The 25,281-nt window shown below is 37.5% G+C and overlaps 1 protein-coding gene and 1 gene segment (V, D, J or C); one reads left to right on the top strand and one right to left on the bottom strand.

Moving 5' to 3' along the window:
* The window catches only part of LOC308682903 (Ig kappa chain V region 4135-like), a 1,009,768-nt gene that overhangs the window by 309,304 nt on the left and 675,183 nt on the right, over positions 1-25,281 (top strand).
* Positions 1-25,281, bottom strand: part of dnah3 (dynein axonemal heavy chain 3) — a gene marked incomplete at its 5' end in the record, with an annotated part of 44,404 nt that overhangs the window by 5,627 nt on the left and 13,496 nt on the right. Inside the window, 42 exons of the mRNA XM_081352112.1 lie at positions 2,651-2,808; positions 3,086-3,202; positions 3,775-4,019; positions 4,521-4,746; positions 5,352-7,493; positions 7,626-7,824; positions 8,601-8,783; positions 9,115-9,331; positions 9,420-9,585; positions 9,997-10,663; positions 10,994-11,137; positions 11,231-11,387; positions 11,630-11,753; positions 11,842-12,021; positions 12,749-13,043; positions 13,996-14,099; positions 14,387-14,623; positions 14,725-14,854; positions 14,934-15,039; positions 15,701-15,801; positions 15,884-16,125; positions 16,905-17,016; positions 17,336-17,470; positions 17,549-17,768; positions 17,875-17,966; positions 18,211-18,387; positions 19,136-19,249; positions 19,350-19,458; positions 19,601-19,799; positions 20,186-20,300; positions 20,894-21,004; positions 21,083-21,175; positions 21,349-21,550; positions 21,660-21,796; positions 22,304-22,483; positions 22,788-22,904; positions 23,395-23,509; positions 23,625-23,716; positions 24,051-24,262; positions 24,523-24,667; positions 24,835-24,988; positions 25,076-25,199. Coding sequence (XP_081208238.1) covers positions 2,651-2,808; positions 3,086-3,202; positions 3,775-4,019; positions 4,521-4,746; positions 5,352-7,493; positions 7,626-7,824; positions 8,601-8,783; positions 9,115-9,331; positions 9,420-9,585; positions 9,997-10,663; positions 10,994-11,137; positions 11,231-11,387; positions 11,630-11,753; positions 11,842-12,021; positions 12,749-13,043; positions 13,996-14,099; positions 14,387-14,623; positions 14,725-14,854; positions 14,934-15,039; positions 15,701-15,801; positions 15,884-16,125; positions 16,905-17,016; positions 17,336-17,470; positions 17,549-17,768; positions 17,875-17,966; positions 18,211-18,387; positions 19,136-19,249; positions 19,350-19,458; positions 19,601-19,799; positions 20,186-20,300; positions 20,894-21,004; positions 21,083-21,175; positions 21,349-21,550; positions 21,660-21,796; positions 22,304-22,483; positions 22,788-22,904; positions 23,395-23,509; positions 23,625-23,716; positions 24,051-24,262; positions 24,523-24,667; positions 24,835-24,988; positions 25,076-25,199 — 9,095 coding nt within the window. The remainder of the gene's footprint in view (positions 1-2,650; positions 2,809-3,085; positions 3,203-3,774; positions 4,020-4,520; positions 4,747-5,351; positions 7,494-7,625; positions 7,825-8,600; positions 8,784-9,114; positions 9,332-9,419; positions 9,586-9,996; positions 10,664-10,993; positions 11,138-11,230; positions 11,388-11,629; positions 11,754-11,841; positions 12,022-12,748; positions 13,044-13,995; positions 14,100-14,386; positions 14,624-14,724; positions 14,855-14,933; positions 15,040-15,700; positions 15,802-15,883; positions 16,126-16,904; positions 17,017-17,335; positions 17,471-17,548; positions 17,769-17,874; positions 17,967-18,210; positions 18,388-19,135; positions 19,250-19,349; positions 19,459-19,600; positions 19,800-20,185; positions 20,301-20,893; positions 21,005-21,082; positions 21,176-21,348; positions 21,551-21,659; positions 21,797-22,303; positions 22,484-22,787; positions 22,905-23,394; positions 23,510-23,624; positions 23,717-24,050; positions 24,263-24,522; positions 24,668-24,834; positions 24,989-25,075; positions 25,200-25,281) is intronic.

Genomic DNA, 25,281 nt, shown 5'->3' with positions numbered 1-25,281 from the left:
TTTTGAAAATGCTTAGTTTTAGTTTAGTTTTTATTAGTTTTAGTGTTAGTTTTAGTCTTTTTTTGTAATTTGGGTTATTTGTCAGGGGCAAGATTCAAAAAGGTCGGAAAAAGTATTGTGTAATAATAACTCAACAAAAACATCATACAATTTTAGAAAATAGCCAATAGCCTACTCATCTGGATTTAAGCAGCAAACATTCAGTGTAAAAGTAAAAAAATGACATAACATTATTTTATATTTGAATCACAGCTTATAGTGTTTTGACATCGACAACCACAACCAAAAAGTGCATTTTACCTCAAACTTGCGACTAGTTAACTTTCTAAAGAAGGCCAATCGCTTCTCGGGTCGACATTAACACACTGACAAAATTATATTCAGAATTTAAAATATTTTTATACCACTTTTTAATGTGTGATTGTGTAAAGGTGTTCACGAGATAGAGATACCAACCTTTCGCGAACTTGCTTTCAACGTCGAACGAACACTCGTTCTCATGGAGACGCGGTGTGCACGGAGGGGAGGGGCTGTGTGTGTGTGTGTGTGTGTGTGTGTGCGCGCGCGCATGTGAGAGACGCATGGGGACTTAATGAATACGCTGCGTGTTTTAAATAGCTTTAAAAAATGAAAGACCTTGACAAAGACGAAAACTAAGGACATTTACTCTATAATTTTATTTTATTTTAGTTAGTTTTGCCAAACACACATTACAGTTTTAGTTAGTTATCGTTTTTTTGCAATGCCTCGTTTTTATTTTTATTTCAGTTAACGACAATGTTTTTTCCCACCTAGTTTTCGTTTTTTCGTTCGTTTTCGTTAACGATTATAACCTTGGTTCCTAGTTCCACGCCAAAATCCGGGTACGTTCGCCAATAGTTTTAGGAACTATGAAAAGGCTCTTCGGGTACAAAAGTCCCCATTATGTGTGTATCACTGTAAAGCAGCTTTGAAACAACCAGTATTGTATAACACGCAATATAAATACAGGTGACTTGACTTGATTTAATGAAGGTGCACAGCAGGGGCGATTCTAGGATTTTAATTTTAGGGGGGCTCAGCCCCCAATGAGGGTATGATGTAAAAAAAAAAAAAAAAAGTTAGTTTATGGTCTAATGCTCATTAAGTAGTTTCATTCATTCATCCAGTAACATGCATATGGCACGGTTTTATAATCACTGAGGTACTGAATGTGAGGTAGTTAGGGGGGTTTGGGGGCATGCTCCCCCGAGAAAATTTTGATTTCTCTGATCTACATATGTGCATTTTAAGATGTTTTGAAGGCCAAAAAAATTGGATGACAATAGCTTTAAAACCATGTGCGGGCAGCTGTTTTTTTTCTCACCTCATCAGCATCACACTCTTTTTCTCTTTGTTTTTATCTTGCTCTGTCTTTTCCCCTCCTAAAGCTGAGCTTTGACTGATACAGGCTTTTAATTTTTTTCTGTCAGTGAAGAAAGTAAACATAGGGTCAACTGATAGGTTGATTTATGAATCATTTTCTCAGACAAAGCTACCAGGAAAGCTAGGTAACTAAGTCCATCTACAATGAAATATAAATTATTTATTTTATTTTTTAAGCTTTGTAATCAACAATACGGTTGGTTATTCATCAAGTCATCCCGTGAAAATCTATTTAATTTCAAATCATTTAACTAACCAGCTAAACGTGTATTAATGTAACTGTCTATTGGCAATATGATTAATCTGTTCTATATTTATTTCTATTTATTAAAAATAACAACATGAATTATCAATTTGCCACTTCTATAAATCAAGTGCTTAAAAGAAAACCACAAATCCCTTTACTCTACTCTTACTCTAATATATGTATACACTTCTACTGATTCATTATTATATTTATATTTTATTATATTATTATTATATTATTATATATTATATTAATTATTATACATTATTATATTATATATATATACATTATTATGTTGTATATATATACAAAACTATATTTATTAATACAAAACAAAATAACTCCACATGATGTTTCTCTCTCTGGGCCATCTAGTGCTTTCAGACAATGATGTGTGTCTTTAATCATTTCTGTGCATGGCAGCATAATGTAATAACGAAATACAAAATAATATGTTTTAAAGTTTAAAAAGTAAATTAAAATAAATCATGATCGTTTTCTAAAGTATGTTTTCATGGGTGTTAATCGCTTCATTTTTGTTTTGTAGAAAAAAACAACTATCACACTGATAAGGGCTGAAGGTGAACGCAGCGAAACGTATTGGTATTGGATGAGAAACCGAACCGTCCCGTGTTGCTCCCAATGCTCCAGTAACATTACATTATGTAAACTGCAATGCATAAATGACAAAGAACTGCACCGATGCAGATGTAATATCATAGCAATCTATCAATAAATGCACTCACGACACACCTCGCTCTGCTCGGCGCCCCTGCAGATTGAAAAATGCGCTAAATCCAAGCAGACTCAGATAAGGGGAGGAGCCGAAACTTGACGCAGCTTGCCGCCGTTTCAAATGAGTTTTTTTAAAGGGGACTGAAGCGATAAAAAATATATTAATCAAATATTTTTTAGGGGGGCTGGGCAGAAGTTTAGGGGGGCTGAAGCCCCCCTAAAAAGGGCCTAGTGACGCCCCTGGTGCACAGTGTGAGTGTGTACCTGGTAGGGAGCGTGTGACGGCACATAGTACAGATCTCCCTCACACACACGATACTTGTCCTGTTTAATGAGCTCCCAGCTGTAGAAGATGGAGAGGAGGGACATCAGCAGTCTCCGGTCTTTATCGTCAGTCACCCTCCCACCATAATTACACTCTCCTGCAGAGGACACGAGCACACATCAGCTCAAGTGCTGTAACAATGCAACTGCGTTTCATCAAATACTGTACATGTCAAGATGTGTTTGTGTTGCAAAAAAAATATTTTAAAGACAGTATTTTTGCATTTTCTGAAGAAAAGAGTTATGATCACCTATACAAAACTCACCACCATAATGCTAGGGTGTTGCCATGTGATTACTAAGGGGTTCTGAGTGGCTGTTAGCACACTGCTATGTGTTTACTATGATTATCAGGGCGGTTGCTTGCTTAATCACCTGTCAGATACGCGAGGGCCTCCAGCGGAACCTCTTCATACTCGTCCAGGAACATCTGGATCTGACGAATGCTGATTCTCAAGTCAGACTCATTAAACTCGTATGGAATATTCCAACCTGCAGAGAAAGAGGAAGAGAGATTGAACACACATTTAATGCCACAATGAAACCCTCTATAGATATGAATGACATCAGGAAATGAATTTTACAAAATACAGAAGTCAACACTGTGGCTCCCAAACACATTTAATGAGCTCATCAAAAGAGTCTGATGAAGAGAATGAAGCTTTAAACATCACATTTGTTTTGGTGAGCTTATTATATGTTTTTACCAACGAGTTTTTTTTTTGGATGTGCATGCTTTATTTAATTGTCGGATATTGATTATCACTCTTCCTAATAATATCCAGATCATATAGATAAATAGAATGGAGTTTTACTAGACGAGCTTGCTTTTATAATAGTGTTGATATCTTTTTTAGGGGAATCAATCTATGAACTTATAGCTGCCTCTGCCTATAAAACTGCCATTTGATTGTGGCTGTACAGTATATAGTGCATGTTCAGAAAAGATTAGATCAGGTAGATTGATGATAGCATCACAGCAGCTTGTTCTCTAAAGATTGAGGCTAAATTAAATTAAGGATTACAGACAGGAAAGCAAACTGCATTAAAGATGCATATCTGACCGAGTGGGCCGAACGTTCTCCTCTCCTGTACCAGAGCGTGGAAGAAACACAGGCCGAACAGCAGCTTCTGCCAGATGTCCTGCTTAGCGGAGCTGTTGAAGAAGGCGGGGTCTGAGATGGGATTGCTGAGGTAAGAACGCAGTAAATTTGCCCTCAGTCCTTTGGGAGGCTCATTCGTCATCTTCACCCCATTCTGCAAAACACTCACTGGAAACTTATCAGATGGTTGACTGGTCAACCACAACCTAAAACACAAAGAGTTTGGGGTTAGGATTTTGGTTAAGTAATTGGGACATTTTCTTGTCTCAGAAAAATAATAAATATTATTTGCATAAATGTTGATTACCACAGAACAGTATTTGCTTCTTTTTCTCTCTGTTTTAATCTCATCATTAATCTACAGTAATTACTGAAATGCAAACATTCATATAATGATACATGTTATTTATAATAATTAACTATTATTTAATTAGTAGGCATACATAATGCTAGTATTTATTTTACTGCATCTATTTTAAAATAATTTTGTAGGATGATTTGCATAATTGTATTACTGTAATGAGAATTTAGGGGGAAACGTGCTTAATTGTCATAAAAAAAATAACATCACAATGCAAAAATCTTATGACACGCTTCATTTTAATTTCTTAATTTTTGAGATTATGAGATAAAATAGGTCCTTTGCATTTAACTTCATGTTGAAATTGTGTGTGATTTGCTTTATTTTGAAACAGCACAATTTTTACCTGAAGCTGGTGTGTGTGTTTTCAGGTGTGATGACCTCCTCGCAAATCTTCTCCAAGGCTGGCATCCAGCTGGTTGCGAGATGACAGTTCTGCAGAACGACCCAGTCGCCGTTGGTCAGCGCGACCTTGATGAGCTGCTCAGCTACTGGACCTTGACCTTGACCGAGAGAGATCGTCTGGGTCTTACTGCCGCCCATGCCCAAGTCATCTGCAAACTTCAGCAGTCCTGAGTAAGACAAAGAGGGAAATAACATCATTTAATTGTAAATGTTTAGGTCTGTGTTTGAACAATCATATACTGTGATTTTATTTCTTATAATATTACAGATTGCCCAGATTTTACATTGGTCTTACAAAATTTTACAAAATTATTTAAAGTTATTAAAAGTAAAAATGATATAGTAAAGTATATATTTTATGTCAAATAAAACATACATTTTAATTTACAATCATTTAAACTTCCATAACTTGTTCATACTTTCTTTTTTTGCAGTGCTTTTGCAGAGTGTCTTGAAATAAAATAAACATTAACATTAATAAAGTATAATAAAAAACTTTAATTTGAAGTACTAAAACTGAAATAAAAATGAATTAATAAAATCTATATAGACATTTAAAAAATATATAAAAATGACAAACAAAAAAATACTAAATCTTTAACTAAAATTAAATAAAACAATATAAAAATAAAAACTGATTCAAAATATTAACGATACCTGTAATAGTATATTATTACATTTTCAAAACAAAATGACTAATGTTGTATATATATCAGAAGGAACAATAATATATAATAAAAAAGCACAGAAAAGAAACATCTGTCTATTTCACCTGCTGTAGGGTCTGTTCCTGGAGAGAGGACGAAGATGAGCGGCGAACAGCAGTTGGAATCACTGTAGCTTTCCGCCAGGTCGAAGGTCGGTGGCTCGATGAACGCCCGGCCCATATTGTCCACAATGAACTGCTGTGCCGCCAGCACAAGTTTATCCGGTCTGAAGCAGCGCAGCACCACCATGCGCTCCATGCCCACAACCTCGCACCACTTCCCGGGTAACTCCTCGTCCTGCGGATGACCAGAGTCGTAAATCTGCTTCCATGGCGCAATGTTCTCCTGCACATGCTCAAACAATCCTTTGAGACGGGGAAGTTGGGAAGCCCGGACTATTTCGGACCATGATTTGTCTGAAAGCCACTCCGGGGCTGGGTTGGGAAACGGGTTTTCCAGAGCAACGCCTCCTGTGAGAAGGAAGCGCCAGACGATGTCGTCGACCTGACCTTTTCCCTGCATGATGCCAATGGTCAAAAGCAAGGAGAACAGCAGCTTGTCCTTCTCGAACAGAGAGCGGCACACGTTATAGTAAACGCGCAAGGTGAAGTGATCTAGGATGTTGGCTATGCGGGTCTGTAGGTCGTCGCTAGGTGTGCTGTGAGCAATGGAGTGCAGGTACAGGTTGATGAACCACGTGAGAGAGTATTGGTACATGGGATCGATGTTCGCCAGATCTGAGATGCAGAAGAACAGAATGGACGAGTGTTCTGCAACCGGCCGATAACCCATTCGCGTTTCGTCAATCTCATTTTCAGTCACGATTGCGATCTTCTGCTTCTCGGATATCTCTTCTGACAGCACCTTAGATGATGAGAGAACCTTAATGGCAGCCTCGTCCTCTAGGATGTTCCCTTCAGAAGAAGAAAGAACCTCCAGGATTTGGTTCTCGATCTCCTTCAGCTGTTTATTACTGGCTGCACTTTCGAGAATCAGCTGATTTTTCTTCTCCTCGAGTTCTGGTTTCTCTTTGGCGGCGACGAGCCCCAGCAGCTGATCTTCCAGACCCAACGGCGTGATCATGAAGTTCAACAGACACACTTTGACCGCCACCTCTGGCAAGTAATGCGGATTCCTCAACCCTGTTGTTATGTAGAACCGGAAGTCGGCTGAATATTCCACGGTGTTCTCGCCCAGTTTCATATATTCCACGCCCTGCTGCTTAAAGGTCTGTTTCAGGAGAACCGGCTCTAAAACTGCGTCCAGCTCCTCGCCGACATTCTCCAGGAGGACCGGTGTGCCAAACTGAATGGCGTTCTCGAGGGTACGGATGTAGTTGCCATCTGAGAGCTTGATGACAGAGAGTTTGTTAGCCTTGTTCATGTTTTTGATCCACTTGTTGGCTTGGCCCTGAGGGTCGATCATGAGTGGCCAACGGCGAGAGTTTGAGACGATGATTCCGTTGTCGGTGGAAAACGAGTCCACGGGTAATCCAGAGATCTGCCACGAACGGATCGAAACCTGGTTTCCGAGAGTGTTGCTAAGCGTGAAGTCCTTTGAACATGGCACCATCTTCTCACTGCACAGCTCGTGCCATTTCCGTTGACACTCCACACGATAATCGACGGTGAATGCTCCAAGATACGACACTGTAGCCGAGGACAAAAGCACGTCGCCGGTCAAGTTGGTGTATTTGATGCCGAGGAGCCGCGCAGCCTCTGTCCATCTGTCTTTTTCTCCTCCCAGGCCACCGATTAGTTTTTCAGCTCGTATTAGCTTCTGGGAACAGAGCTCGATGTTTGCTTCTAGGTCTTTTTTCTTCTGTATCATCCCTTCGAACGTGTCATTTAATGCCTGCAGACGATCCTCCACCTCCTTCAGCTCGGCACGTTTTATGGTTAACATCTGCATCTGCACAGCTAGCTCGTCTTCTGCTTCCTTTAATTTCTCTTTCTTGGGGGCGACAACCTTGGCCACACGCTCATACACTTCCATGGCACGCACCCATTTGCAAAGGCCCTCGCAGGCAGAAGACACGCTTTTGATTATTGAGGGCTGAAAATCTGGGTGGTCTACAAACTTTTCTCTGATTTTCTTGATGTTAGCGGCGGGTATGTTGTCCTTGTTGAATGTTTTGAGGCTCTCAAGGAACTTCATATCACTTAGAAGCTTCTTAGATGGCCCCCAGAAATCTTCAACCATCTTACCTGTGTAAATAAAGCAAATAAAAAAAGATAACAGAATAGCTAAAGATGCTGGCAAATGGTGATCTTATCTGGTTTAATGTGACCAACTTCAACCAATGCAGTGTTCAGGACAGACAAAAATCATTCTCATACCTGATCCACCAGGGTCTTGTTTCCTCTCTGGTTTAATTCCCTTCATGACACAGATGGATTCCATGACGAGTTTGACAGGACCAGGCGGATTCTGCATCGTCTTCAGGACAGTAATATCAGCCGGCTTCAGTGTGTCCAGAGCAGAAAGAGCCGCTTCCAGCGCTGGCATCGCCTCTGCAAGATCCCCCTCACACTCATCCTATCAGACAATAAATTAATTGATTTTAACTTCTCAATCATAGCTTTAGCAAAGTGTCACCGCATCCTATGCTCAAATTGCTAACCACTTTCCCAGTCCCCTCAATTGAAGCAGTGCATCTAGTCCACCATTCCAGTATTTTTTTAGTTTTTTATATTTTTTATGTACTTTCTAATTAAACTTATCAAGTGGATAAAAAAGACTGAAGGAAAAATCTGCAACATGAGAAAATCTGTATTGTTTTTATCACTTGCGCATCTAAAGCTTTGAGCCAGAACATACTCTAAAAAGGTATGCAAAAATACAAGCTTTGCAATTCGACACTCCAGTCAAGTAACATGAAGTTGAATTATATAACTTTTTTTGTTTGTTTCTTACAATAGATTGTATTAAAGTAAGCAGCTTTACAGTATTACACATGAAAAACAGTGTCAGTGTCACTTTCAATTGGAATTACATCTTCAACATAAAGCAGCTCTCCAGTGAACCGAAGATTTCCGCCTCTATGAAGGTGGAGTCCCAAACTAAAACTAGCTAAAACATGATGACAGTTCAATTAACTTATTTGAAACAGTTTTTTCCTCAATGACAAAGGTTCCTGGAATAAGACTGTATTATACTTGCATTGTGTTATAAATTGCATTCTAATATTAATATTATTATTTCTACATTTCTAATACATGAAATTGATATGAAAATGGGTTTGCATTCAGATCCTTGCATGGATTATTTTAGTGAGCCTTAGATATACATTTTCCATTTTCCCCATCCGTTACCTTAATCGCTTTAGCAGCAGCTGCTGCATCATTGGCGACTTTCTCATCGGCACTGACAAGCTTTTTCTTAGCATCCACCTCAACGGTCTCTTTTTCTATCTTCACCATCATCTGATCAGTCTGCTTTGCGGTCTCGATTAGTTCCGGCTGTAGAGCTGTGAGCTCCTGCTGCATGACTGCAACCTGCACATCACACATACACATACAGCACTGTCAACATCAATATATTCATGACTAATAACTATGTACATTACCAAAAAATGGGCTCTCACTGATTAAAATAATCACAATGATTAAAAACAATATATATGTATATCTCAATTTACTGAAATCTACATTATTTATCTGAGACCACCTGTGAAAATGGTTCTATTTTACATTTTTAATTGATATTGAAAATCAAATATTTACCATTTAAATACCGTTATATAGAACAGAAGAGCAGATGAACATAATGAAATGTACAGAGAGTGTTACGAAGTGACAGGTAAAGCATTCACATTTTCTGTCTCACCTGAGAAGCAGCAAAGTCAAGTTTCTGCAAGCCGACGATGTAGCGATTCTTGAGCTCGTGCACCTCGTTGCGTTTGGAACTGAGCAAGGCTTTATAGGTCAGGATGAGCTCCAGGTAAGAAGTAGGAGTGACGTAATTATGTCTGCGCAGCTGGGAGTAATAGCGCTCAGACATCTCTCGCACACTCTCCTGGAACGTTTTACACATTTCCACCACCCTGAGAATAATGCAAAGCAGACAATGTGAGCCTTTATATTTGAATACTATCATTTGTTAAAGGTAATATATCTGGCTTATGACCGCACTCTATCCTGGTGTTGTCTTCCAGGTCCAGATCCTCAAGGAACTTGTTGGCAACCATTTCCAGAGCATCTTTGGGCCAGGCCTGAAACCAGTCTATGGTGCAGCAGTTGATCAGAGACGGGAACATCCTGAGGCGATTGCGGAAGCCTTCACCTATTGGGCTCATTGCTATTGGGACAAACATGCACACAGTTTACAAATAAAAATAACTATATACAGTATACAAATACAGTATAAATAACTTATAATTGTGATAATTGACATATATAATAACAATACATAAATATAAAAAATACCATTATAATATATAGATAGATATTATATACAGTATAAAGTATACTATTATTATATATAACATAATATATAAATTATATGATATATAAATATATTTACTAAATAAACAAACAATAAAATAACATATACTTTATACTTTATTTTTACATAATTTGATTAATTGTGTGTGCTGTTCTTCTTTTGTGTATACGTTAATTTGCTATCTTGGCCAGTAAAAGCGACCTCTCAGAGAGGTTTCTGTCCTGGTTAAATAAATTTTAAAAAATGATATAATATAAACAGTACCGAGAACTATATGAAGATTGGCTTTAACTTTGTCGATAAAGAAGTTGTACATGGAGAGTGGTGTGACGTCAATCTTCTTCCCTTCCATTTGGGCAATTCCCTGCATTTTTTCGATGATGTCCGCACGCTCGTCCGCTGGGAAGATGTTTGGCACGTCTCCTGTGTTCAACAGCATGTTGATGTCCTCGACGAAGGCTTCATCCTTGATCTGGTTGTCGCTAAAGAGAAATGTTGTTTTCTTCCCCTCTATCCCTGCTTTAAGCATCAAGTGCTTTAGATTGTCACGCCAGTCCGACATGCTGTAGTTCTTGGTCAGTTCGATCTGAAACAGCTCGTAGTCATTGATAAAGGTGGCAAGTTTGGTGGTGCTCTGTCGCCCTGATCCGCCGATACCCACTAGCAGCAGGTGACCGTTGTCTTGTTTCAGCACACGGCAGATTCGTGAGACGTGTTCGATGGCGAACTGAAACATGACAAGGTTCATGGGTGCTTTGCTGATGTTATTGAACTCCCTGAGGTAGAAATCCATCACCTCGGTTAATGTGCTTAGATCTGTGATCTCGTCATACGGTTTACTGGCAGAGTCTGGTTTGGCGTAGTCACCAAAAAACAGGCTTCGAATGCTGTCATCTTCGACATTACCAGACGGAGTGAGATGACAGAGAAGCTAAACAGGTGAAAAAAAAAAAATTAATACATCTTTAGAAAAATCATCTAAAGCAAAGTGTAGTATTAAAAAAATCTAGATAACCAGATCTATTTTATTTAAAATAATTGATCAATGAAAATTGCACAGGTCATATTTTACCTCAAATTTAAAAGGTATGTTTGCATAAATAAAAATGTTTTATTATTATAAATAAATTACTTAAAAAAATACTGTGGTTTAAATTGAACTGTCTTTAAAAAAAATAAGTATAATTAGATAAAACTATTATTTATTCATTTAAAATCATTTGATGTTGTGGGAGGCAAAATATGACTATGTATCTATTACCTTGTGAATGGTTTGTTTGAAATACACCAATGTCCTCTCTTTAACAATATTAAAAAATTTCTCTCTATCGTCATTATCAACCAGTCGGTCGTAAAACACACGATAGATCTCATGGATCCACAACCGGATCAGCTTATCTCCTTCCTGATGAAAAAAAGAAGCACAAAACTCAGATTCTGTAAAATATTTAGTGTATTTACTTAGCCTTTACATAGAAACATACGTGTGTGCATTTACCTGCATGTGTGTCGATGGACAGAGCATTACGCCCCTAATCACCCTCGCAAAATCACGCAGGTTAAAAATATAATGAGATTTAGACGGTGTTGGGAGGAAACTCTCGATTGCATCCTTATACACAGCCATAGTCGCTTGAACCATGATTTTACCCAACCTACAACAAAAACACATACACAGACATGTTTAATCTCTTTTCTTTTACCAAACAGTGGTTACAAAAACAAATCTTCAAATGTTTGGCTTGTAAATGTGCTTGTGCTATAAATATATGACACTAAAATATTGGTTTGATCTTTTTATATATATAATGCAATCACATTGAGACATTTTTAAGTTGGACTTGAGTATCTAAATAATTTTTTGGGGCCACTTTACATCAACAGATTCAACACACACCTGTAGAACGAGGCATCAAAACCATTGCTGAAGTGCCAGTCTGTGATGGATGTGAAGATGTTACCTAGAGTCTCATCATCAAATGTGTCGATTGATATAATGTTTAGGTGACGTGTCAATCGCCCTGTGAGGGAAGAAAGACACAAAACAGTGACAAAGAAGAAACTGACTAAGGCTAATATTGTTATAAGCATTTAGAATCAGACATTTACCTGAAATGTCATTTCTCCCTCCACCAGGGGGCCCCATAGCAGACATAAACAGCACATCCTCAATGTCCAATCTGGATGTGTCTTTTTTATCATACCAATGATGATGATCGATCCACTGCCGCAGCAATTCAATGGGCGGCTGAGCACCGTATATCTCTTTTGCAGGCATGTTCAGATCATCTACAGGAAGTTTTACAATAGCAAAGACAGTTTTAATCTCAGCTAGGTCACAAAATTAAAGGAAAGTAGTAGAATATATATAACGTTTATTTAAAACTTATTCACAGACAAGGCTTACAGTAGGTCTAGACCCAGACTAAAATGCATGTTTGAGCTGTTTTTACTGAAAGCAACTATCTTAAAATATGTCAGTGATATTGTTTTGACTCAAAATCCACACCAGTAATGTTTTTTTTTTTGTTGTTGTTGTTTTTCTAAGGCATGTTTATAAAAGCTACTTAAATGTCCTAATTTAAATTAGGCCTAATCCTGGCTTAATCTAAGCCTTGTCTGCAAAGCCAGGCCATTGTCAAAGAACATAATATGTGGAACGCTGTAATTTAATTAAAATTGTCTTACAACTCTTATACAAAAAAATATATTTGTAAAAAGAACAGAAATGTTTACACTAATACAAAGGGCTGTGCCAATACAATCATATATTGTGACTACTTTTCTCATGTAATTGCATCCATACCTTTTGATATCTTTGTTTATGTATTTATTTCTTTATCAGTGCATTCATTTAATTCTCTAGAGATCAGTTAATGAAGCAGATGTACATAAGCACAAACTTAAACCACTATTTTGCAGGAAAACTTTTTCAAAACTTGTGTGACTATTATATTTACAGCATTAGTCACTTAATGCTTAGACAATCAGTGTTTGTACCAGATCTAGATCTTACCAACATAGATAATGCATTTCTTCCCCATCGGTGGGCCAAACACGCCCTTGCGGCGGCGGTCCAGCTTGGACATGATGATGTCCTGGGTTTGGTTGGCAGAGGTGCGGGCGGAGAAGTTGATGCAGATGGGAGTATAGCGCTCCTTTGGGAGCGACATCAGGAAGTTATTGTTGATCACGGACTTGCCGGTTCCTGTGGGTCCCACAATCAGCACGGGCACTTCATGTGACAGGTACGTCCTGAGGAAGAAGAGCTGCCGTGACGTTTCTGCCGTGGGTATGATAAGATCAGACACCTGAGAGAGAGACAGAGACATCACAGGACATGTAAAGAGAGTAACTTTACACTGTGAATGTGTGTGATGTGAATTTTTCCCTTCGATTCATTCACCCCTGGTAGACAGTGATCTGGGCCATCACTAACATCCTCTACAGGCTTAATTTAAGAATATATTTAGAATTAGTTTTCAGACTTTCCAATAAGGTTTAATTTGTTAACATGAACAAACAAAGAACAACACTTCTACAGCATTTATTAATCCTAGATAATGTTATGAAATGTTATGATCCTAGAAATGCTCAACATTTACTAATACATTAAGATAAAAGTTGTATCCGTTAACATCAGTTCACGCACTGAACTGACATGAATATGAACATTTTTATTAACTAACATTAACAATGGTTTATAAATGCTGTAAAAAGGTACCTTTACCTAAATTACCTTTATATTTTATTGCTTTTTTTAAAATATAAGTGTTTAAAAATAACATTTGAAAACTCAATTTAAATCTGGTAAAACTGTTTTTTTGACTAAGGGATTTTTTTTGCAACAAATTTACAAAAGCAATTATAATTGTGTATATTTGTATTAATGTTATTTTAATATCACTAAAATACTATTTTAGTTTTTATAAATTTTTTGAATGAGTTTTTATTTGTACATTTTCCATTTGTATTTTAGTTCATTTTTTATGGCGATAAATATGCAGATATAGCTTTTATTCGTTTTTATTTCAGTTTGAGTTATGTTAGAACATCAAGTTGAATGACTTGTTTGAGTCAAGTTGAAAACTTAATGAAAATGAGTAATGTTGCTTGGGCAACTATCTGAAATAAAATATATAAATATATTTTTCATTTTATTTAATGTTTACTTTATTTCAAGTAACATTTTTTTTATGGTTTTAGATGGGGTCTTGTAGTTTTACAAGTCAACTATAATAACCCTGATTCGCATGTACTAACTTTTGCACTGGCTGGTATGACTCTGTCCTCTTTAGAGATGGATTCTGTCCAGTTGTTCCACTGACCAGGGCCCTCCTTACGGAAATAATAATCATAGACGGTGCCTGTGTGGAGAACAGAACAAACGATGACGATTCATGTATTTGTATATGACTCTAGATTGGTGTCAACCAATTAATAATGTTATTCGCATCAATCTCAGCTCTCTTTTTAACTTTAGTTTTTTATACCGGAAAATATGCCTTTAAACATTATTCTTTTCGAGTTAAGAATCTGCAGGGACTATGAGAAAATATTTATATTCAATCACAACTATATTGTTATATTTTTGGGGTTTCCATGACTGCAGTAACCGTGTAATTAAATAGTCAACCAAAAACATCATGTGGACCTCTCTCAGGGAAAACATTGCTTTTGTTGAGTTTCACACTCTGGGGGCGTGGGTGATCGGTGATCGTGCCCATGACAAGGTTTCGGTAGAAGGTGTCAAACTTTATCCTGCTGTTGCCGTTGATGGTTCCTCCCAGACTCCACACCACAGCGAAGAGGAACAGAGCCTGCAGCCACAGAGTCACCAGCTGACTCGTCATAGATTCTGCTCCTTCCTTTCCTGACTGGAAAATCTCATCTGCACAAATAAACATACTCCTCAAATCAAATGTGACATGAACAAACAGATTGAAAAAGCTTAAAACATATGTATAATGTGCATATATTGTGTGTGTGTACCCAGTAGGCAGGTATACAGGCGCATCAGGCTATAGGCCAGGTGAATGGGTGACGTCTGGACTAAGAATCCACACTCGTGATATATAAAGTCCAAACAAGGCTGAACCAGCCAGTCAAAGAGTTCAGAAATCTTCAACAAAACACACACAATGGCATTCAGAAATGTTCAAAAGCATACATTATAACATGTGCATGAGTGTCTTTCTCACCAGTGTTCTGTGTTCATCTTCCAGGCTCTCAGGTAATGTGTTCATGTAAGAGTCTCTCAGAGGAGTCCAGCCCAACTGATGCGGCTCCATATAGATCATTCCACACCTAAACACAACGCATACACTCTTTAAAAGCCATCAAACATGTCGAAGCAAAACAACTTGGATGGAAAAATACATTTTAAGCACCCATATGATGAAGTCTGGTGCAAGCTTACATATTCACAAAATATGGCAATCATGAGAATCTGAACTTAACCTCTTTTTAATGAGAAAATTAACCACTCTATATGAGATTATAATCAATGTTATTATATAGAATTATGCAATTACATTCTAAAATTATAGAACATTTTAAGTGTACAGTTAATGAGATTTATCGTTAAAATATTATGACATACATCACCATTAAAATGTTTGGGGTTAGCACGATTTTTAAATGTTTTTTTTCTGCTGCATTTAATTGATCTACAATACAATAAAAACTGTAATATTGTGAAATACTGTTTACAATCTGTTTGAATATAATGTAATTTATTCCTGTGATTGAAAGCTGAATTTTCAGCATTATTACTCAAATCTTCAGTGTCACATGATCCTTCAGAAATCATTCTAATATGCTGATTTGCAGCTCAAAATGTTGAAATCAATTGTGCTGCTTCTATTGATGTACTTCTATTGATGTTCATATACTTTTATACTTCCACATGAGCATTGTATGTTGAATTAGTGTAACAGTGTGGAGCAGGAGAGTGTTTGTTGTTTACCTGCTCACAGTAGCCGGTGACGCCTGCTCCAGATCCGCAGGCTCAAAGATCAGACTCATTTTAGAACTCATCTGTATGATCTCACCACTCATCAGACACAGCTGTTCAACAGCAAAACACATCAGACACCAGCACTGAACCCCTTCAGATATGTTTTCTGCAACAATAAAAATGTAAATGTACCTTCTTGTTATCATCCAAAACGGTGTTCATGTTCTCAATCCAGACTGCATCAATAGGCCCGTCGAAAACGATCCACTGACGGTCGTCTGTGGTGCACTGGGCCTGTTGTCTGAATGAGGTGGCCAAAACGCCGTCTGACCACTCGTGACTCACTGGATCGAAACAGCCATATAGCTGCCCCATAGTGATCGCCTTCGGATTAATGATGCGGAAATCCACCGCAAACTCTTCCATCAGCCCTTCTATATAGACAAATAACAAACACACAACATGATTACATGCTTGGTTATAACTCCACATCATGTCAACAAATAGTTATTGATTTATTTTTATATGCAGATGTAAATGTATATACACTAACACTTTTTGAAAGAAGTCTCTTATGCTAATAAGCAAGGCAGCATTTATTTAATCAAATATACAGTAAAAAAAAGGATGAAATGATTTGATCAAAATCACATATTTAAAAACATTTATGATGCTACAAAAGATTTTTATTACAAATAAATGCTGTTCTTTTTAACTTTCTATTCATCAAAGAATCCTGATTTTGTTTTAGCACAGTTTCCACTAAAATATTAAGCAACAAAAACTGTTTTCAGTAATGATAATAAAAATATCCATTATTAATTATTTTGCACTAATAATAATTTATAATAATTGAGCAGCAAATCAGCATATTAAAATGATTTCTGAAGGATCATGTGACTGAAGTCTGCCGTAAAGATGCTGAAAATTCAGCTTTGCATCACAGGAATGAATTAAATTTATAAATATATTCAAATAGAAAACAGTTATTTTAAATTTTAATAATATTTCACAATATTACTGTTTTTACTGTATTTTTTAACAAATAAATGCAGCCTTGGTGTGCAGAAGAGACTTATTTTAAAAGCATAAAAAATAAAAATAAAAAAAAAACATTATTCCAAAAGTCTGAAAGGTAGTATACATGCACAATAGATTGATTAAAGATAAAAAAATTAAAAATTAAAAAATAAACTTATTATGGCCTGATTACCCTTATAAAGGTCTCCCAAAGCTCCAGCCAGAACTTTATAAGCTGAAGTTTTTCCACCCATTGGCTCGCCAACAATCATGAAGCCATGCCTGACCAGCATCATCTCATACACCTGCACACACAATAAAACTGTTCAATTGTTTGCTTTTTTTTTTTTTAACAGACAGTTTTAGTTATAAAAACAAACTCTGACTTGTCCCATTAACATAGAATTAGCTTATTCTTTTTGCAACAACTTCAAACAGGATCACCGAATCAAATTTTAGAGTTAAAATTAAATTTTATAATGGTTTTGCATTTAAAATTTAGCTGGATCAGTGCTCATATATAAACTACTTTCTAAATGTTTGAATCTTAAGGCAGAATTTGTAGGGGGGGGGGGGATGAATAAGTGTAAAGACAAATGTCCATTGACTGATCAGATTTCGTACTTGTATAATTTTGCTGATGAACCAGGGTACAGGCTGCAGTTTCATCCTGGCGATGTTGTCGTCCAAAGCTTTTAACAGTAAATCATAATCTGGTTTGGGCAGAACCACTCCAGGAAACAAATCAGTGATGATTCCCTAAAACACACACAAACACACCATCATTAACCACATGCAAACTCATTCAAAATTAATATGCAATTTTCATTCACACACCTGAAACAGTGGTAAATCCTGCGCGAGGAACTTGGCCATGTTGACATCCATGAGAGCTCTAAGCAGCAAAACGCTCTCGTCTTCCTCTGGGTATTTGAGTTTCAGGTTTCCCGCTGCAGTCAGGACTGATTTCACTGCACGCATCCCGTAATCGTAGTGCGCTTGAGACGAGAGCTGCTCCGAGCACAAGCGATACGTCGCCACAATCTTCTGAGCCAGGCTGGAAAACACAAAACCAGGAAGTAAAACAACTGGAACTTTAAATAATAGTACCCACCAAACTAAAAAACAGTTTAGTTTTATTGTCTGGTTGGACCTGACTTTACCTCCGGGAAGCTGTGAATCCCATTGAATAAAGTGATATCTCTCCAATCAGTCCATAATCCGGAACCATCATTGCAACTGTGCGGAACAAAGCCTACAAACATACAAATATAGACACAAAACATGGAGAAAATATAATGACTTGCCCCATTTTTTAATTGAAATTAATTTAAGCCCGTAAAGCTCTTGTTTATCTCAAAGTGTTACAAATGGAGCCAAACAACAAGAAAATGACAAGATGGAAACCTGAAAATGAACATATTACAAGAGATAATTAAGTATTTGGTGTGTTAAGTATTTCTCTGTAAATAAGTATGAGCGTGGTTGTTTTTGGTTACTTTCAGGTTATCTGGTAGTTCTGCTCTGCCTGCGTATCCTGGGTTCATGGTGATGAACACACAGCAGGTTGGGTTGAGAGAGAGCTCGGTTCCTTCAAACATAAATGTCTTCATGTCTCGCATTATGGCTTGCTGAATACTCAAAATCTGTTGAGCGACCACAGACAACACCTCCACCTGAAAGAGAGCAACAAACACAGAGAGATAAGCTGATAGGCAAACAGATAAGACTTAACATGCATGCTTAAAGGGGTGGTATAATGACCTTTTAACAAGATGTAAAATATGTCTTTAATGTCCCCAGAGTGTGTATGTGAAGTTTTAGCTCAAAATACCCCACAGATATTTTTATATAGCATGTTAAAGTTGTCACTTTTTGAGGGTGAGCAAAAACACACAGTTTTTGTGTTCCTTTAAATGCAAATGAGCTGCTGCTCCCGGCACAGAGGGCGGAGCTTAAACAGCTTCTGTCCTTTTACCTCACACAGACATGCATTGGAAATTTCTAAAACATTTAGCCTTTTATGTTCAAACCGAAGTCAGACAATGATGGAGAGACTCAAGAAGAAGTGACAACATTCTGTCATGATAATATATAAGTCGTGTTCAGGGGGCGGGGTTTATGTAAATCCTAGGGTTGGTGATGTCACTAACCCGGAAGGAATGTGGTGTAGTCTCTACCAGCCGTTTGTTGTAGTCCTTAAAAAGCGATTTCTTTAAAAGAAAATATCTCCCTTTGCTCTGAACTTTGAGCGTCGTAACTTTGCAGATGTTGTTTATGATCAAACAGCAGCATTACACACTAAAAGTTAGAAAAGTGAAATCCTATTCAACCACCCCTTTAATTTGTTAATTCAGCGGTCACATTACCACTCTTTTTGATAATCTGTGGTGAAGCTATGGCGTTTTATTCTGCAGTACTGACCTCTATACGGTTGAACTCGTCGAAACATGCCCACGCTCCAGACTGTGCCAGACCCTTGAAAAACTTGCTCATCGCTTTGTAGTCCAGACCATCAGAACAGTTGAACACCACACACTAAACACACATTTACACGTTTGTCACTTACATACAATAACATTAACAATAGTATTAAATTAAACTGAAATAGTAGCTTTACATATATCCTTTTGAGCACCTGTTTGGCGAGCGCTTTAGCCAGATCTTTAGTCGTCTCTGTTTTTCCAGTTCCAGCAGGACCCTCTGGAGCTCCGCCCAGATTCAGCTTCAAAGCGCCCATCAGAGTCCTGAGGACCAATCAGCATTCAGCATAACAGACGTAACATAACTCAAAACTCCACAACTACGCCCGGATCATTAAAGAGCTCAACACTAGGTATAAAATGAAATATTATCAAAATGTTTTAGTGTGTGTTTATGTGAGTGCACCTGTAGCAGCGATCAGTTAGTGGTGTTATGACCAGGCGCGGTGAATTGCCGAGATATTCGTATCCATATCTGATCACAGTGGTGATCATCCTCAACATGACCTCCCCGTCTTCCCAGAAATACCGCAGCTGGGAAATCCACTGGAAATCATTCAGAGATGAAACGCCATCCTGAGCCAGCTTGCACACAACATCACGTGCTGCGTGGAACAAAGGGGCAAAAGTCATGAACTATATTAGACATCAGAGACTACATCTACGGAATATAGATGGGAACATTTGATGCGTACTGCAAACAAATACACTACCGCTCAAAAGTTTGGAATAATTAAACAATTTTATGTTTTTGAAAGAAGTCTCTTATGCTCACCAAGGCTGCAGAAAAATTCTGAAATAGTATTACAATTTAAAAGAATGGTTTTCTGTGTGAATATATTTTAAAATGTAATTTATTCCTGTGATCAAAGAATTTTCAACGCATTAAGTTGATCAAAAGTGACAGGAGAGACATTTATAATGTTACAAAAGATTTCCATTTCAAATAAGTGCAGTTCATTGAACTGGCCATGATGAAAATGGCATTTACCATGAACATCAATGACGATCAGAGCACCCAGAGTCATCCTGGCCCCACCTGGCAACTTCCCTCTTACCAGCTCGACTATATCAGCGATCTGAGCATTACTCTGCTCAACGTAAGCCTGAAACACATGCATAACAGAAATCTCACTCAAAAAAAAGACCAGCAGCACTTAAAGGGATACTTCACCGATTAGCATTAAGCTTAGTATCAGTAGAAACCCGGTAGTATTTTCGAATGACCGTGCTTCCCTCCCTCATGCCCCCCGAGACGAGAGATTTCAAAAATCATCATTTAGCGTCATCGGAGGCTTTTTTGTCCAGAGGCGAGAGACTACAACCAGTAGGAGGAGCTCGTCCCGCATGTGTTCAACCCGCCCATAGGGGGATCTCACGATAAAACGCCGTCTTTTCAGTTTCGAGACATGTCTAGTCATATCATTTCTCCCGATACTGCCCTCTGTAACCGGTAGCAATGGCTTGGGAGTGGCCTCGTAGGGCTGTGAAGCAAGTGCATTCTGGGAGTTGTCCAAAAATATTTTGATGTGTTTCAGTCTTTTCTAGACTTTTCTCAGTCTAGAAGGCACCAACTTCTAAAATAATTTCACATTTCTACTACATAAATGACCCAATTTAAATACACATTCATCTTTCCAGCGGTGAAATATCCCTTTTATCAAATCTGCTCTGAATGTGTTTGTGTGTGTGTGCTCACAGGAAGTGTGTTGTTCTGTATAGCATCAGATACTTCACTGGTCCAGAACATGCAGGACGCACAGATCACGACCTGACCGGGCCACAGCAGCACCCACTTCTTCCTAGGCATCTGAAACATGCAGAATCAAACACACATGATGTGCTGATCATATTCTACATGTTTATAAGTCTTTGTGTGTGTCTATACCTCTGAGTACTGCTCCATTCCTTGCTTTATGACATCTCTGATGCTCATCAGCATCGTGTTTTCAACCTGCAGAAGCCACTTCTCAACCATTCCCTAAAATACACAGGAAACATATTACACATTTGCACAAGCGAGGAAATCTCATGAAACTTTACATGAAAAGCTCATATTTTACTAAGAAATAAGAATTTTATTTTGCATAAAGGAAAAAATATATATTTTGGATTCTTGAGATTCTCCACTTTTATTTCTCTCTCTGTCTGTACCTTGGCTTTAGCAGGGTAAATGGTTTCTATAAACGGGACAATCTCTTTCTCTGAGCTGATCATTCCCGTGATCTCCAGGTCAGGGGTGAATTCTAGTTTAGCGATGCCCTCAAAACACTTCTTAAGATGAGGCTGAACACGCAGTGGATCCTTCGTCTCAGACAAGATCTCCAACATCTCATCATTAGATAAGAAGAAAAACCTATGAGTATGAGAGAGGTGACTTATTTATAGTGACTCTGAACATCAAACTGAGATACCTGAGGGTGTTTTAACATCTTTAAGAGGTAGATCTGCAAGTTTAATCTCACCGAGGGAAGAAGAGTCTCTTTGTTTCCAGGTATGAGTTCAGACCCTGCTGTATTTCCTCCAGAAAGGTGTTGGACTCCTGAAGGCGACCCAGCATGTTAGGCTGCTCTGTGGCCACCAATACATGTGTGTCCTTTAACTGTTAAAAAATATTAAAAAAAAAACACATGGCATGCTCAATAATGTACACTATCGGTCAAAAGGTTGTTATAATTATGATTTTTTTCTTCTTTATGCTCACCAAGGCTCCATTTATTTAATCAAAAATAAAGTAAAAACAGCAATATTGTGAAATATTATAACCATTTAAAAGGACTGTTTTCTATTTGAATATATTTAAAATATAATTTATTCCTGTGATCAAAGCTGAATTTTCAGCATCATTACTCCAGTCTTCAGTTTCACACGATCCTTGAGAAATCATTCTAATATGCTGATTTGCTGCTCAATTATTATCTCATTAAGCTGTTGGAATGACAGTATTCACTACATATTAAAACTATGGATTTGGATGTGGACATCTTCGTGTGCTCTTTTACTTGCTATTATTAAACCTAATGGTTGTCAGATATTGGTGCTGGTCATTAGCTTTATGTACTGTACAGTCGTATACAGTTACGGTAATAACAAATGCAATCACACACACCGCTTCAGCGACAATGTTTTTCCAGTAACCGTCTACGATGGCAAACTTGCGTCCATTCTCTGGCATCTGGGCGATGATGTCCTCTGAGCTGAAGATGGGCTCGAGATACATCCACATGCTTTGACACTGCAACATCGCATCCAATATATCCTGCATGCACTGCAACTTCTCCTCCCATGTCTAATGAGAGAGAAAGAACTATTTATAAAAAAGGTTGAGGGTCTTATTATTATTTTACAGGGTCATATTATTTACCGAGTCATACTGTAACATGCACAACTCAAAACTTCCTCCCCAGTCCACCTAGAATTATTTTCATTGAAACTAAACTGCACAAGCTGTCATTGGCACTGTCGTTTCTCATTCCACAGAAGTCAGGTTATTTACATGTAGACTTCTTAAAGTTACAATAAATGGTCATGGAAACTTGTTTTGTGGCAAGAAATGCTTATGCTAATTCTATGCAGGTGAACGAGATGTGAACCTTTGCGTCGGCCTCGATGGGTTTGATGAATGGAGACCCTCTCATAGTCTGAGTCTTGATGATGTGATCATCCAACAGCACCTGAATATCATCGACCGCCGCTAAAACACTTGTACCCTTCACAAACAAAATACACACACACAAACAATAGAAAAATAATGTTGTTAAAATAAACAGTAGTTTAAAAATAAAAGCCAATTTTTTTTTTTATAATAATAATAATTTTAGTTTATCAGTAGTGATTTAGCCACCGAAACTGAAATTTAAAGTTTTCATTTAGCCGAAACCCGAAACATAAAAATAAAGAATATTTTATAAAAATAATTATTCAAATTTATTCAGTAATCAACACTGATATAAAAACAGTTTATAAACTTTTAAAATGCAAATAAGGCAGTTTTATATCAGCTTTTTAATGATATAACTATGTTTCTACTCGTCATTTAAACGGTGGCTCATGGCAGATTTATTCAAACATACATTAAATATTAATGAGAACAGGTTAAGTAAAATATAATGAATATGTAATATAGATCATTTATTTTATTTAACAAAATGCCACTTTCATCATGCCACATTAAAGTGTATCATATAAAGTGTGTTTTACCGTGTCCTTATACGGTAAAAACCCAAAGCAGAGCTCGGTCCACTCCCGTTTCATTTTCTCCAGGGACTTTTCCAGAGAGTATTCTTTACTGGCGGAAGCGCCAATTTCCTCCAGCCTGCAGACAGACAGAGACACGACTCATGAAAGAGTGATCCTGACTAATTCCGATTGCATCAAGCAACATGGTTTCACACTAAAGATAATTTTTAAATGTCAAAGGTAAGCCTTACTGGTCAGAATATTTCGACAATCCGAGCTCCACCATCTTGATGAGTGGCGTGTCCTCATCTGGTTTAACATCAAATCCCACTGTATTACTTATCTGATATCAGCCAAAAAACAAAACAAATAATTCACATCCATCAAACAGTGAGGAAATGCAACAATAATGGTAAATAAACAGTCAGAAAAAATAATACATATCCAACATAATTTACATGTCAATATGTTAATGCATTTTTAAAACAGTAGTTTGGCTACTAAAGCTATTTATTGTCATAAAGCAGAATTTAACTAAATACAGCACTTTCGAAGAAAAAAATACATGAACTGTTCAAAGGAATCAAATGATTCAATGTCAAAAAATGACTGTCCCTTTGAACATCTGTGAGTGAGTTTCACTAATAAATAAAGCGTCACGTATACTACTGTCATACCATCTCCCAGTGTCTGTCCTTCAGGCCTGGATTGCAGATAGTTGTCAAAATAGGCAGGTGTTGTTTGAATTTGTCAATCTTTTTCTTGAAGTTCTCCGTGACACGTGCGGGAGCCGTCCGCGCTGAGAACGTCTTTGCAAGTTTATACATGGTGCGCCACATGTTTCCTAACTCCTCTGACACCGTTTCTGCGTTCATGTTTCGGAATGGACCTCGAGAGCAAACACAGAAGACTTATGAAACACACACACAATAATAAACATATACAGTCACATGCCAAACTGATTTAGATGCTTAATTTATATCTTTGAGATCCAGGAACAGCTGAGACACGATAGGAAAAACAACAGTTGAGAGTGAAAAACAACATCATCGACAGGACAAATGGATGTCTTTCTTTATTATACAAATGTTTGTCCAATCAGATAATAATTAATAATTCCAACAGGAAATATGACAGCATGTGTTTTACCATTCATCCACACTTCAGATTTGGTCAGAAAATCAAGACCCGTGATCCACAGCTGGTCGTACGGCTGTTTCTTGGCCATTATTGTTTGTAAGATGGGAAACTGACTCTGTTCTTTGTCCAGCAAACTCTCTTCTTTATTAATCCCCTGAAATAAACACACATTTCATTGAATCAAAAAAATATTTTTTTTCGGGGGATTTATTCATAATCAGTCTTTCTCTCCCATTTTTATTTTTTATTTATTAATGTTTTATCTGCATTGCATGTGACCCAGGTAGCTCTTGGAAAAGAGTGACAATATCAAACACAAACCTCTATCTCTTTGACAGTGGCTTCCAACCTGATGCTGATCTTATTGAGTTTCTCCACATTGTTCTTATTCTCATCCAAAGTCATCTTTTCTTTCATCTTAAAGATGTCCACCTCTTTGTCCAGACCCTTCAGCGTCTCCTCTAACTTCCCTATTCTGAGGATGAAACGTATGATAACCACATGGTTTGTTTAAGCTGTGTAGGATGTGTTTGTGTGTGCGTGCGTGTCCGTGTTTAAGCACCTTTTTATCAGATTGATCTCAGCCTGATCTTTCTGATTGTTCAGTTTATCCTTACTGAATTTAATCGATGACTGAATCTGCTCAGGCCAGTGGATCACAGTGCTGAACAACTTCATATCCTCCACTGTGAAGAAAGAAAGACTTAAGGAGTTAAAAAAATAAATAAAGACCCAGACTGCCCCAAATGCAGAAAGCAAACACACACT

The sequence above is a fragment of the Scardinius erythrophthalmus genome (assembly GCF_964197995.2).
Source record: "Scardinius erythrophthalmus genome assembly, chromosome: 22".
NCBI lineage: Eukaryota > Metazoa > Chordata > Actinopteri > Cypriniformes > Leuciscidae > Scardinius > Scardinius erythrophthalmus.
Note: the sequence above shows the minus strand (reverse complement) of the source record. Positions and strands in the feature narration are given on the sequence as shown.